Source organism: Falco punctatus, assembly GCF_963210335.1.
Source record: "Falco punctatus genome assembly, chromosome: 3".
In the NCBI taxonomy this organism is placed as follows: domain Eukaryota; kingdom Metazoa; phylum Chordata; class Aves; order Falconiformes; family Falconidae; genus Falco; species Falco punctatus.
This window is the reverse complement of record NC_137582.1, coordinates 81470326-81485753: the sequence shown is the minus strand read 5'-3', so window position 1 is coordinate 81485753 and position 15428 is coordinate 81470326. Positions and strand designations below refer to the sequence as shown.

Here is a 15428-nt window from a genome sequence, read left to right as displayed (position 1 = left end):
TTCCCCTGCTTAGGAAGATTCAACCCTTACAAGTTTACTGTAGTGCATATTTTTAGGTTGTTACTTTTACTAAAAAATAATTTCAGTTTTTTCCGTGGTCATTTTAGGTAACGTCTCCCAGTTTCGGGTATGCATGATAATACTCTTGCTAAAAACACGTATTGTTGCCCAGTCCTCTCCGTAGCATTAATTAGACAGGACTTTGTTAACGTTGACTGTGCTTGGTGATTGCATTGTCCTTTAAATGTCTTTCAATAGCATTATTGCCCACATGCTTGCATAAATCTATGGACACTTCCCAGAGCTCTGTGAATTCTCAGTTCTGTAGGATCTTGTACATTAGATTTAGTTGTACTGGTACAACTAGAACTCTGGTAACAGTTCCAGTTGTGCCCACAGATTTCCAGCTAGAGTATCAGAAAAGACTTGCTTTCAACATGCCTTTGGTAAAAATGGCAGTAACTGAATTCCAACACATACCACGGTTTTGGAACGTAAAATGTCAACCAAGAGTAGCCAGTCCATTGAAAAGTCTATACAGACAGTAGTGTGCGTGGAGCAACAATGCTTTGCATAGGTTCTTTGGCATCTATTGGTATTTATTCCTTTCCCATTATCCCCGGGATTCTGCCACTGGAGAGCTTAACTAATTTTATAGTCATATTCCAGAAGGGTGGCTACAGAAGCCACTACTAATCTCTGATAATCTGAATGGTTTGGGATATATACATATATATTAAGTAGTTTTTAGAAAATGGATTCTAAAGTTATTTTTTTCCTATTTCATGAAAGGTATTTCTGAAGCTACTGCAGGACTCGGAGAAGATGCCCTATGTTCCACAGGCAACACACCTGGACCATGCAAATGATGTTGAATCAGCCAGTAAGTAGAAAATTAGATACTTTCTGAAGCAGCCAGATTTATAAAGATCACAAACGCAAAGACAAATATGCATAAAGTTCCCAAAGTTGAGGAATGCACAAGCAAATGGAGAACACTGCCTGCTACCATCTGGCAATTCTTTTTTGTGTCAGTGATCTGCCTTGTGTAGCAGGTTTTTATATGTCTACTGTGATCCACTTCTGTATCGGTTCACAGTTGTCTTCCCACCCTTCTACTATGTGTATACATGCACAAAAGCATTCTCTCACTGTGTCAGCATTAACATACTGCTTCCTTCAAGACTCTGGCAACTAATTACTTTCTTTGACTCATACTGGCAATGGATAAATATTGCTGAGATACACCACAGATATAAATTCTGTAAACTATTAGAAAGGTGTATTAATCTCCATCCACGTGCCAATAAAATAATAATAAAAACTGTTGCTCCCCATAGTAGAATATAATTTTTCCTCTCAAGTGGCATGTTATTTCAGGTTTCCTTACATGTTTGTTTTAAAGCAAGCTCCTTTATCCTTTCTATTTTCTTGCCATGCAAGTTTGGGATGAGGTCCTCATTAATATTTCTGAAATCTTAAGAAGCTTCTTTCTCCTCAAAAAACTTTTCTTATAAGTCACTAATGTGATACCTCAAGTTCTGTAATGACAGTGTTCACCAAACTGATCAGTATTTTCTCATTGTTCCTGGGATTCTCGTACTTCCATACTTACCATGTTTCTATTTGACGATTTATATCTAGATTGCAGTCATCTTTGGTTAGATGTCAAACTCTTTATTCTATATGCAGTCCTTTTTGGTTTGTTTCTATAGAACACAGGCACAGACAGGTCCTGATCTGTGACTGAGGACATTCATTGTTACAGTAATGGAAATAATAATTGTGAACCAAGCTTGTGTTATTTGTTAAGATAAACTCAGTTGGATCTCCCAGTAATAAGTAATCAGTACCAAGAACTGTGGCCTAAGATGAGACCTTTTCTTACAGTGTTAACTTGACTGGATGACTTTTTCCAGAGGGTCTTTCTGGTGGACTATTTCAGTCCCTGTTGAATCAGAAAAGATGTAACTGTATAGCAAAACCCCCTTCACTAAGCAAATAAAATATCCACTCAAGTGAGGGGTGAGAACAAGAGTTCCATTCAAAATACAGATTTGAATATCCCTTATTTTATAACAATCAGTCGTGTATTTCTTCAAAGCTCAGCTAGGGTATCTGAACCAATTTGAAATCAAAACAGTCTGTCTTCTCCATGTTGCATTTTCATCAAAGAGCAAGATTTACAGTTCCTAAAGTAATGAAAACAGAATATACTGTACCTAAGAACTTGATATCTTTTATCATCTGCATTTCAAACCACATAACAGTATTTGTTCAAGTTATTATATTAATAAAGAATCTAGTAATCAGAGACTGTATTTCTCAGTCTGATAAATTATAGAAGAAAATATGATGATAATGCCATTTCTTCAGGGATGAGAGTACTGGAAAATTGTCATTCATTGCAGATGACTGTCATTCATCATTAGGGACAGTTGTGAAGTGTAGGCATAAGGGATCTGGGAAATGGTCATGAAAGGTATCCATCATTGTCAAAGCTAACCAGAATACTCCATGGGCAATAGCTTGATCTGTATAACTTTGTCTTTGAAAGCAGATTCAAAGGCAGTCAAACTTCCTTGTCAAAATAATGAAATGAATTTTCAAAACCCCCTAGAGCAAACAGCTGGGTTATTGAGAAGATCACAGGATGCTTCTATTTGATTTGTAAAAGAATCTGGACTAGTGAGCTGCTTTGACAAAGCATGGATCTGAGCACAAGCAGGACTATTGGCTATCCCTTATAGTACTGAGCCCTTGGGGCATCAAAACTGTGTAGAAACCAAAATGATGTCTCTTGTCTCTCAGCCAAGGAGGTGTTGTGGAGTGGTGTGCATGTCCCTTAAATGAAACTGCAAAAAGTCAGTTGTGATTTAGGTTGAGGTCTCTTGCCAGTTTTTGGCATTGGTCATCACTTCAGCAAAATATGACAGTATGGTACTGAAGTTGGAGATTTGATAATTTCTAGTTGTGTTTTACAGTGTCTTATTGTCCTGGCTGGAATGGAGTTAATTTTCTTCATAGCAGCCCTTATGGTGCTGTGTTTTGGATTTGTGACTAAAACAGCGCTGATAACACACCAGTGTTCTGGCTACTCCTGAGCCGTGCTTGCAGTATCATGGCTTTCTCTTTTTCTCATTCTGCCCTCTCTGCCTGTGGTGAGTAGGCTGAGGATGAGCAAGAAGCTGGGAGGGTATATGACGTGGACAGCTGAACCAAACTGACCAGAGAGTTATTCAATGCTGTATAGTGTCATGCTCAGCAATAAAAACTGAGGGGAGGGGTTTTTTTTTGAGGAGGTAACCATTGCAACCAGACTGGCTGAGCATCAGTCTACTTTGGGGGAAGTGGTGAGTTACTGCTTTTGCATTGCTTGGTTTTTTGTTGTTTTCTTCTTTCTTCTTCCTTCACTTCTTAAACTGTCTTTGTCTTAACCCACAAGTTTTCTCATGTTTTCTCTTCCTATTCTCTCCCATACTCTGCTGGAGGAGGGGGAGCCTGAACGAGCAGCTGTGTCACGCTAAGCTGCTTGCTAGGGTCAACACACCATGATAACATAAAATAAACTCAGAATTATATGACCCTTTCTAAATGCAAATATTAGGGGTAAGTAGCATTCCATTAATTAAATTGTAACAATTTTAATATTGGCAACGTTAAATATGCGAAGCACACGGTGTAATTTCTAGTGGTTTAAGTTTCCTTTGTGGAAGGTTTACTCATAATTTTGAGTTATATTCCAAACGAAAAACCTTGGAATAAAACTCATCTTTTGGTGCGAACAGTTAACATTTTGAGTCAGGGAATGCCTATGTATGCAGGCATAATATGCGCATGTATTTTAATAGAGATGTGCAAAATTAAATTCTCCACAGCTGGGGCACACAATTGATGGTTACTGTTTTGTAGATGTATAGAGAGCACGCAGAAAAAAAGCTAGACTGAGCGTGCAACAACTGCATCACAAGATCATTGGAGCCAAGTAGTCTCAAGAAAATGGAAAAAACAAATTCTGTGCAGTCCAATAAAATCATAAACTACAGCAGGCAGTACATGAACACAAATAATCAGGAGAGCTAAGAGGAAATCTAGGGGGTGACTAGCCAACCATGGATAAATAACAAAATATTCTGAGCATATGCAAAAGCAGGCAATCAGCTAGAGAGTGGGCTCGTTGGATTGTTAAGGGATTGCAGAACTAAGATATTCAGATATCTTGCTGAAGAGCAAAATTAATTACTTTTGTAGCATTCTATGTCTTTGATTGGTTTAGATAGATAGTTTGGGAGATACCAACTTTGGATCTAGCCTCTTCTTGCAGTAAAATACGGTTGGAACCTGAGATATAGTAAAACTAAACTGTAGAAAATTCAAAATGGATTAAACTGTGTTTCACACAGTATTCATAACATTTGAAATTCATTGCCATAAAAAGTTATGAAGACTAAGAGTGTGGTGATATGTTTTAAAAAAGTGGAAGAGTGGTTCTTAGTGTATATATAACATGAATAGCTATAGTCACAGAAGTGCTATAAAAGCTTATATGCCTTTGAATTTGGGTAAGTTAGCCATTGAAAGTGTGGGAATGGAAGCAGGTTGATTCATAACTAATTTTTATGGTTGCTTAAAACTTTCTCTGAAATAGCTGGTGTTAACCATTTTGAAGGCTATTGGGCAAAATGTACATTGCTCCTATTAGGATTTAAGAGATCAACAATATGCAGTGCTTATAAAGCACATCTGAAAGCTAATTTAAGTAAGAAATTGTAGATGACAAGAAGCGGTCAACAGTAGTGAAACATCAAGCTGAAGAGATTTCAGTGAATTTTCACTGAGTTTCAGCTATGCCTTTTGATTATTTTCATTAGTGATAATGAAGTAAATATAACCTCGACTGTTAAAAAAACCCAAAACAACACTGCAAGGGATTGGTAGAATGCTGATGAGTCAGACCAGTCCTAAAGAGCGAGTTAGATCATTTGAAAAGCTAAATCTATTCTAAATAAAGTGTGTTTTAATTCAGCCAAATGCTGGCGAAATCTATGTAATAGAGAGTACTGTCCTCGAAAACACAGACTTTGAAAGTTACTTACTAATCCTGGTGGAAAAGTGTTTTAAGACAGTATAGATAAGATGATTTATGTTTCAATTTAATGTAGTAAAGGATGTGAAGAGGTCATTTTGACTATCAGTACAAAATTGATGAGATTCATGCTACAATATCATGTACAACTTTTGTGTCCATGTTTTGAAGTTTTAATGTCTTTAAGTTGGGAATTTGGAAAGGGAAAAAGGAAGAGTTAATATTGGAGGTAAAGTCCTTATAAAGGCACCATCAGGGCTTAGTCATTGTGGTTTATTAAAAGAAAGTAAGTTGTTCGCTTGAAAAGTCTAATTTTTTTTATGCATGGAGAATACTGCCTATTAAGCTATAGTTCTAACTGTTATAGGGGCAGAAGTGATAAATGTAATAAAGAACAAAGTAAGAGAAACAAATAGCTGGAAGGTAAAGGCAGGTGCTTCTCCTATAGGTTATTTAACAATTGGAGTTAATCTACCAGGGAAATATGATCCTTCTCCTGGGGCTTTTGACACAAGCCTGGGGGTTTTGCAGAAAAAAAGCTACAGTAAGTGGTGTTATTGATTTCTGTGCATGGATAATAGAGTGGAATTTGATGTTTGTTGACAGGTGATCAAGTAGTTTCTTCTGTTTTTAGAGAGAAGCTTTTAATCCTCTATGATTAATTGAGCTTCCTGTATTTACAAAATAAGGGCCGACAGAGTATTTGTATGTTTGATGTTGTATCACAACATCAGTTTTTAAGTAGAACTCCCTTCTTTCATTTCTCTGAAAAATTCACTTAAAAGGCTATAAGAATGAATCCAATCCTCTACCTTGCAAAATGTAACTTAATTTCGGAGTAGAAAACTGTGGACAATTAGGAGCAGTAGCTCTGTTTAGAGGAAGTGGCTGCTGACATGAAGACTGATACTAAAATTTTCCATTTTTTGCCAACCACTGATGAGAAGATACAGCATACATCTCCGTCTTCTGGTAATCTAATAGTATAGATGACACTACCACTTAAATTCAGCACTAGATCCTGAAAAAGAAGTGTCAAAATAGCTAGTCTAAAAATCTTGAATACATTATATTTTCCTACAGCTTTTTTATTGTTGTTTTAATTACTTTCTTGCAGGAAATCTTGTGATTCTAGTATATGTTGAAAACTTAATTTCACCTCTTCCAATTACTTAGCTTTATACTCCTCAACCCTGAATCTTGCTTTATTTTTCATCACCGTTTCAGGATTCTCTGAAGCATTGAATGAAGATGGAGCATTTTTATAATGTAACCAATCAGTAGTCATAATAAGATACCTGATCTCAAAAATAAGACAATCTAACTTGTTTAAGGTTTACATAAATTTGTTTTCTCAGTAAGTGCATAAATGTAACTCCTTCTATCCTCCTGAAAGTAAATGGTCATGTTCTTCCACTTACCTTAAGCGTGTTTCATTCTTTTCATCCACTATCTTATCTTATCTTGTCCAAACATTTTCCCTACCAGCTGCTTTCCTTGTGGTTGCTGCCTGGTCCTTTTCCACTTTTCAGCTACAGTATGGACATCTTGGGCTCTTTGTCAGACAACAGAAAGCTATTAGAAAAATAATGGAAAGAGAGCTATTTTCCAGTAAAGGGATGTACTCTTACAGTGTCCAGAATCTGATCCACTTCCTGTTCTGCACCTCCTTGTCTTCATGTTCATCTCCTAACTGCTGGCAAATGATTGTAGTGAACACTCACTGCCCTCCTCCCAGAGGCCTTTTGCTCCCTTCAGCTCTAGAGAAAAAAATGGTCAGTAAAGCACCTACCGAAAGGGGGGCTCAAGTAAAAAAAGGCTATAGTTTTCTGCAAGTGCTAGAGCATCAAAGAAAAAACCAATAATTCCTTCTGAAATTTCAATTTTGAAAATGATATTAATTCCTCATGGATGTGTTCTGTTGGTGAAATTAAGTTGGTTCCATAAAAGGTCACCCATGTGACTTAGCTGCTGCTTTCCTTCGCTATGTAATTTGGTATTTTTGCACGTTCTTAAAACGTATGAATCTCAGTCAGACTGAACGGTATGCTTGAAGAAATGTGTTGTGCTATAGATATAGATCCAGACTTCAGATTGTGGTCTGAAGTTTATTATTTCCAATTTCTAACTACTTGAAAATGAATGAGGAAAGTTGCTGCATCATTCCATCTTATGAGGGAAGAGATGATGCCTTTTGTATCCTGCCTAGAAGAAACAGAATCATCAGAGACTTCTTTTGAATTTGTGGGTCACCAGAACTGATATGCATGTAACTTTTGATGGTGATGACTAGATATTGAATTTCTACACATCTCAAGTGCCTTCTAAACAGAAAATTGTATTTGACATTAACATTTCTCAGCTCTTGCTGCCTGATGTGGATGCATGAGAATATTTTGAACCTGTTCTTTCCAGCAACCTGCTGCCTTCACCATAATCTAAACTGTTTGTCATGTTAGTTATTAGTAGTGCTTGTTTCAGAAATGAAATAGCTTGGAAGTTCATCCACTATGCTCAGATATTTCTTTGAGCTGAAGGACAAAAGATACAGACAGTTGTGAGTGCACTAGGAATGCTTTATTTACCCAAAGGTAAATGTTAGAATGTGAACTTCCTTAACATCTTGAAAAGCAAGTGATCAATTCATTCTGCTGTGTAGCTCTTATGTCTTGCTTATAAGCTCTTCTTTGATTTCTTCTTGACAGTATATTTCTTCGTAGAGGCTGTGTTTTCCCTCAGACTTGCTAATGCTCCCTTTTGTCTCTCATTCTCCAACCTTTCCTTTGCACTCCAGGATTTCCTGTTGCTTTCTTTTAGTTCCTCTGTTTTGTTGAGGCTATTACAACAGCTGCAGACAGGGAAAAGCTGTTGACAGCCTTTATGTTTTTTCATGGTATTTTTGAAATCCTGTCCTTTAATAAATTATTCAGGAGTCTTGTCCTCCACTCTGCAGGACTGCTTGTCTTCCATTTCAATCCCTAAATAGTTTTTACCAAAAAAAGGAAAAAATAAAATAAGAGAAGTAGAACTCTTTCTCAGAGGACAAATTAGATATGGCAGACTGTATTCCTGTGTTCAGTTGTTGCTTTTGTAAATGACCTGATTGCAGTTTTTGGAGATACTCAATTTTTTCCACATCTGTGACATCTTCAAAAATCCATATTCCCTGTGTGGTTTAGGTGATCATCTGTTATCTGAAAGCAACTGAAATTTAAACAGCAATGGGTTGCCTGGTGCAACAGCAATGATGAGTTGCCTGGTGTAACACTAATGTGTTTTTTGCTGCACCTATAGTAATATTTTCTTCCTAGCTTAACTAATGGAATCCTTTTTGACTTATGCTCTTTCTGTTGCACAGTAGTAGGAGTTTTCCAAAGATAGCGTTTACTTCTCGTGTTCAAGATGAAATGATTATTTTTCTCCTTCATAATATGGGGCCTATGTGCTGGAGCAATTTGACTCTTAGATAATTAATACAAAGTCACACATATAGTGTCAGAAAATATTTGGTTTTAATAGCTAGTCTTTAGGTTCTATATGCAAACTAAATTTTGGTGGTTCCTTGCCTTGCAATAAGGTCAAGTATATATTTTCTAGATATTTTTTCCAAGTGTGCCTGTATTTGTATATATTTATGTATTTTGATAAATGAATGTAGTGTATGTGCACATACATACATGCACACAAATAACTTTGCTTTGTTAATGCTGTTGCACCAGTGAATAAAGATACTTTAAATTCAATTATGTAAGTATGTAAATGATCTATTTTTTGAAGAAATGCTTATCAAGACTAAGTGTACTTACTTTTCAGTTTGAAATGGAACATTGCTTACGGAAGGGTCTTCATCTTTTTAACATCTTGCTTCATCTAACAAGTAAATGCCATATGCATGTAGGTGTGCTATGCATCTTAGTTACACTAGAAAGGCTGTATTTGATGTTGATACTTCCACGTGAAACCAGATTATCACGTGTCCAGTAGCTTCTCGAAACGATCTCCTTTGGTGAAATTGTTGTCTCTGCTCTGTCACCAAAACATTTATGTTACAAAAGCCCACAAAGATCTTATCAATAGTCACACATCTGCTTTCTCACTACTAGCAACATTCTGCAGGATCACAAGGTTTTCATTTCTTAAAGCTAACAAAAAAGTGCTTTAAGAAGTTACAGAGACAATATCCAAAGTAGATTCAGTATGAAAGGCAGTACACTGAGCAGCCAGCACTTAAGGCTGAACTTTTTGCTATTGTTCATGCAATAAGCTTATATAGGTCACAAAGTGACACCATGGTAAGATTTGTATATTACACTGTTGCCAGTTAATTCCTCATTTGAAATATATAAGTGGGACTTTATGATACGTCTTGTATAGCTGAAAATTTTTATCTGTGTCATTTTTTCTCTTTCTGTCTGTCTCTTGATCTATTTTGCAGTTTACTTGGGTTACCATTTTCATTGGAGGTATTAGAAAAAAATGAAACAGTTGGTTCTGTTAATCAAGATCCTTGTAGCTGTTTAATACCACTGTTCATGAGATACCAGCATGCCTGAAGGAAGAGATTATTCATCAAATACATTTTTCAATTGTTTGCTATAGCTGTGGGTCTGAATAAAACATGCCTCCTGCAGAACTCAGTCATCTTTCAGTTTTAAATTGTTTCCCTGCACAAACTTTGATATGATTTTATTGTTAACAGAATAACTCCAATAGAGATGGTATCTAAAAATATTCTTGATTTTGGAAGTTGCAATATTTCAGACAAAGTACTTTGTTCACATTAAGCTAATACTTGCACAATTTGTAAAAGTTAAAGTGGTTAAGAATTTCCTGTCTATCAGGGTGAAATCCTGGCCTTACTGAGGAGGTTTGCTCCATTTGTTGTCTGAATTTTCCCTAGAGCAATTCCAGGAGGTTTGTTCCAGAGTGCCTTATATGGTGCTTCCAAAGGCCACTCCATGCAAATTTTGCAGTTGCATAATCTGCAGTATAGAACTGGACAGCTCTCCTTTCTGGGAAGAAAGTTACCAGTGGGGAGTACTGGAGAACACCTGGTTTGAATATATACTTGGACCTTTGCTACATTTAATCTTTCTAATTTGAACACGCTAAGATATTTGGCATTGTCTCCCACTTAAGTGCTGTGTTAAGGAGAACATTCAGATTGTATTGCTGTCCTGCTCTTTCACCAAACTTTTGCCAAACACAGCAAAAGTCCTGTGGGTTGTAGCCCTAATGTCTACATAGTATTCAGTCCTGAAACGTAATCTGAGTCTACAGGTTGAATTCACTGGATTGAATTCTAATAGTTTTCTGGCTATGGATTTCCACTTCTATGAAGAAAAAGAATCCATCCCCAAAAGTGTCCTACTCATTGTAATAAAAGAGCATATTCTAGTGCAGATATATCTGATGGATGTTTGCTTGTGCATGTGCAGGAATGAAATAATGGACTCAATGACATATCAATATGATCCTAGTTGAAGATGCTTTACTTAAGTTTCTGCAAGCTTATATACAATTTTCATATTCGTACACGTCACACCTTAATTCTATTGGTTACATACGCTGTTCAAATGTTGCTATACAGATACTAATTGATTAAAAGCATACAAGCAGTTAATCCCATCTTTAAAATTGTTGACATTCCTGTGGTTATCAGCTCCCAACTCAGCTCCTGTTTTTCTGCCTGCTTAACTGCCAAAGTTGCTGTTTTCTTTGTTCACGGTGTCTTTCTCACACAACCTTGCAGCCTTGCTGAGCAGACAAAACTTTTAATCATATCACGCTGCTAAAGCAAGAGTGAGTTTTGATAGGCCACATGTCCCTTTTCTTCCAAATACATTGCCACATGCATGTACAAGTGTATTCTTTCTCTCTGCCAAGTCTGATATATATACATATATATATATATATGTATGTATATAAATATGAAATCAGTTAGAATTTTTTTTTGGTAGTTATGACAGACTGTGCTTCTCTCCTTTTGTACTTTAAAGAATACAGACAGAATGTTCAAATAAGCTTTCACTTTGTGGCCACCATTCTGTGCCTGTTTTTCAACTGTTCCTGCTCTTGCTCCATCCTCCACGCGGCAATTCATTGCAGGTGCATCACTGCAGGGGACATAGTACTACAATAAAAGGATATCTATTTGGAAAATTATCTCCTAGAAACTGAAATTAGCATATTTGTTAATATTGCAAGTTAATCATGCAGGAATTAAAACTCAGAGAATTAGGGCTCCCAAAATTATAGTAATTTTCCCTTTCATGGCATGATAGGATTGTGCCCACCTGGCCGAATATCTGTCTTTTATTTGTTTCCAAAGAATACTCCCATTTCATGATGATGAAGGTGCTCTGGCCACAGTAGTGTTTGCCACAGAAAACTAAAAAATACTTGGTGCTTAATTCCAACTTCTTTTTCAGTATGGTTTAGGCTGGCAGCAACCCCAACTAAAATGTAGAGAAGAGATACAAATCAAGGAAAAGCGGAACACATGGAAATGTAATAACAGAGATTGTATTCGGCACCAAAGGACACATCTCTAGAAAGAAATGAAACCCTGTATTTACGAATTATGGCAACAGCGCATTAAGCAATGTGTCCTCCTCTTCCATCAGGACCAGACTAGTTTAGGTGGCCATTCATCAAATCACTTGGCTGTCAGTGTAACAACCCTTTTGGTTCTCTTTGGGTGTCTGTAGGGTAATGGATAGGAAGACAGCAGCATTATTTCCCATTTCTTTAGTCTTGTGTGCTATTTGTTTGCTTCTGACTGGAGAAGGGAAGGAAACAGACTATTTTGTACTAGAAAATGAATTCCCTTCATTGAAATTTATGACAGTGCTTTTATAACCAGAGTAGGTGCTGGTACCATTCACTAAAAGTGTTACATTCCAAAGTAAAGATATACTCAGTTGAGTTTCTGTTATAGCTACATGCCTACCCATTTTCATAATAGAAAAAACAAGTAGAGTTTTAACTTCAGCAGCAAACAGGGTGTTGGTTTTTTTCCTAGCTGTTGTGTTGGCCATTATTGTTTACTATAGTAGCAGCAATACCTTGGAAACCCAATCTAAAGTCAAGCCCTGTTGCTCCAGACACCCTATGGACTAATAGCATGGATAAAAAATCCCCAGATTCTCACTACCTTTGACAGCTTGCAGTCTAGTTTTAAGACTGAATGCAATGAGTAGATAAAACAGACAAATGGGTTTGGGAAGGTAAGATTATAAATACAGTCCATAAATTAAAAGCAGAGGTCTCAGTTCACTGACTTTCTATCTACCATATTTACTTGCTGAATGCTATTTGGACTCTTTTGCTTCCCCAAATTTACCCTTATAATAGAGAGTGGCTGTGATGCGCATCTGTTCTAAAATTCTTATCTATCACCACACATGAGGTGCTGTTGCATGGTGTGGCATTTATACTTTAGAGGATTTTCTGTTATTTTGATATGAGTGATGAGAAAACTTAATGGATTTTTGCAGTGGTATGAGACTGGGTATTCTTGCATTAAATAGAAGGTTAAAACAGTCAGAATTTGCTATGTGTATTTCAGTATTAGTGATATGTGAATTCAAGAGGCTGGCTTACCTTCTTTTTATCTTGTATGGGCATTATAGATACATAAATTACTACTACATATAATAGAATTATAATTTCTAATATAAATAGTAATGGTTGTCAGTGAAGACATAAAGAAAGGGAAAATTTGAATCTAATTTTTTAGTTTTTATGTAACTCATAAAATTGCTAAGCATTATTTGCATTCAGTAGTGCCCACCTTTGAGAGCTTTGGCTGGAACTCAGGAGAAAAGGAGAGTTTACCAGTTTTTGAAAAAGGGGTAGAAAACTCTGGGGGGCTATAAGGATGTCATGAGGTTATGCAGGGTGAAGATTAGAGAGGTGAAAGCCCATCTAGAACTCAAGTTGGTCACCATCATAAAAGATAACAAAAAATGTTTTTACACATACATTGGAAACAAAAGGAGGGTCAAGGATAATCTGTGTCTTTTATTGGATGCAGCCAGGAACGTTGCCACAAAGAATGAGAAGGCTGAGGTACTTGATGCTTTCTTTGCCTCAGTCTTTAATAGCAAGACCAGCTTCCCCCTGGGTACTCAGCCCCCTGAGCTGGAAGACAGGGAGGAGAAAGAGCAGAACGAAGTCCCCACAGTCCAGGAAGAAAAGGTTAGTGACCTGCTGCTCTACTTGGACATGCACAAGTCTATGGGGCTGGATGGAATCCACCCAAAGGTACTCAGGGAGCTGGCAGAGCAGCTCACCAAGCCGCTCTCCATCATTTATCAACAGTCCTGGCAAACTGGAGAGGTCCCAGAAGACTGGAGGTTAGCCAATGTGATGCCCATCTACAAGAAGGGCAGGAAGAAGGATATGGGGAACTACAGGCCTGTCAGCCTGACCTCAGTGTCAGGGAAGGTTATGGAGCAGATTATCCTGAGCACCACCATGCAGCAAACGCAGGACAGCTTGGGGTTCAGGCCCAGCCAGCATGGGTTTATGAAAGGCAGTTCCTGCTTGACAAACCTGATCTCCTTCTACAAGAAGGTGATCCACCTAGTGAACGAGGGAAAGGCTGTGGATGTTGTCTACCTTGACCCTAGTAAAACCTTTGATGCTGTCTCCCACAGCATTCTCTTAGAGAAACTGGCTGCTCATGGCTTGGATGGTTGTGCTCTATGCTGTGTTAAAAGCTGGCTTAATGGCTGAGCTCAAAGAGTGGTGGTGAATGGAGTTACATCTGGCTGGTGGCTGGTAACAAATGATGTTCCCAGGGCTCAGTACTGGGGCCAGTCCTGTTTAGTATCTTTGCCAATGATCTAGATGAGGGGGTTGAGTGCACCCTCAGTAACTTTGCAGATGACACCAAGTTGTGGGGTGAGTGCTGATCTGCTTGAGCATAGAAAGGCTCTGGAGGGGGTCTGGATGGGCTGGACCAATGGGCCAAGGCAATAGTATGAGGTTCAACAGGGAGAAGTGCCGGGTCCTGCACTTGGGTCACAACAACCCCAGGCAATGTTACAGGTTTGGGGAAGAGTGGCTGGAAAGCTGCCTGGAGGCAAAGGCCCTGGGGGTGCTGGTTGACAGCTGGCTGACCATGAGCCAGAAGTGTGCCCAGGTGGCCAAGAAGGCCAACAGCACCCTGGCTGGTATCTGAAACTGTGTGGCCAGCAGGACAAGGGCAGTGATCACCCCCCTGTACTCGGAGCTGGTGATGTGGCACCTGGAATACTGTGTTCAGTTTTGGGCCCCTCACTGCAAGAGAGATGTAGAGGTGCTGGAGTGTGTTCAGAGAAGAGCAATGAAGCTAGTGAAGAGAAGGATCTACAGAATGTGTCTTATGAGGAGCAGCTGAGGGAACTGTGGTTTTTTAGCCTGGAGAGGACGAGGCTTGGGCAGGGGGGGGGGGATCTTATTGCTGTCTACAACTGCTTGAAAGGAGTTTATAGACCAGGTGGGAGTAGGTCTTTTCTCCCAGATAACAGGTGACATGACAATAAGAAACAGCCTCAAGTTATGCCAGAGAAGGTTTCAATTGGATATTAGGAAAAAATTTTTTCACTGAAAGTGTGGTGAAGCATTGGAACAGGCTGCCCAGGGAGATGGTGGAATCACCATCCCTGGAGGTATTAAAAAACTACATAGATGCAGTGCTTAGTGACATGGTTTAGTGATGGACTTGGCAGTCCTGGGTTAATGGTGGACTTGATGACCTCAGAGATCTTTTCCAACCTAAATGTTTCTGTGGTTCTGTGGTTTGTATAATAGAGGTAATAGTATGTTCTAACTGAAAAAAAAAATATCTTGAAATTAAAGGATGATATTTGTAGTGTGGATAAGGCTATGGCATGTCTGTAAAGAATAAGTAAACACCTTGAGTTGGATTCTTTCTTACATTAATAATCTGTTCTGACTGTTTTGTAGTTCTTTGCAGCTGCATACTATGATGCTGGACTTTGTTCAAGTTCACCTGGTAATCTGTACAGTAGTTGAAGAAGTTGGGGTACAGGAATCAGTCTTTTTGAGGCAGCCATTTGCTGCAGATGTCTGCAGTGTTGACGCTGTGGTTCTACATTTTCACCTCTAATTGCTTAGACTCTGTCAGCAAAAGCAATATATCCATTTAATGAGCTGTTGAGAATCTACATAATGTATTCTATTCAGTTTGTTATTTTGATAAGTGTAATGTATTGTGTTCAGTTGGGTTATTCAGTAGCGAAAACTAGTCATGGCTTTATTTCTATTTACTTGTTAGCCATCCCAAAGTTGTCCTGTAGAAAGTAGAGTTAAGATGCATCAGTGTGCAAGA

At 38.1% G+C, this 15428-nt stretch overlaps 1 protein-coding gene across 2 annotated transcripts in view; it reads left to right on the top strand.

Annotated features, from left to right (window-relative positions):
- Positions 1-15428, top strand: part of ABCA13 (ATP binding cassette subfamily A member 13) — a 218324-nt gene that overhangs the window by 110592 nt on the left and 92304 nt on the right. For both annotated transcript variants that reach the window (XM_080379025.1, XM_080379026.1), the window contains exon 41: positions 793-883. In XM_080379025.1, the coding sequence (XP_080235151.1) occupies positions 793-883 (91 nt within the window). The remainder of the gene's footprint in view (positions 1-792; positions 884-15428) is intronic.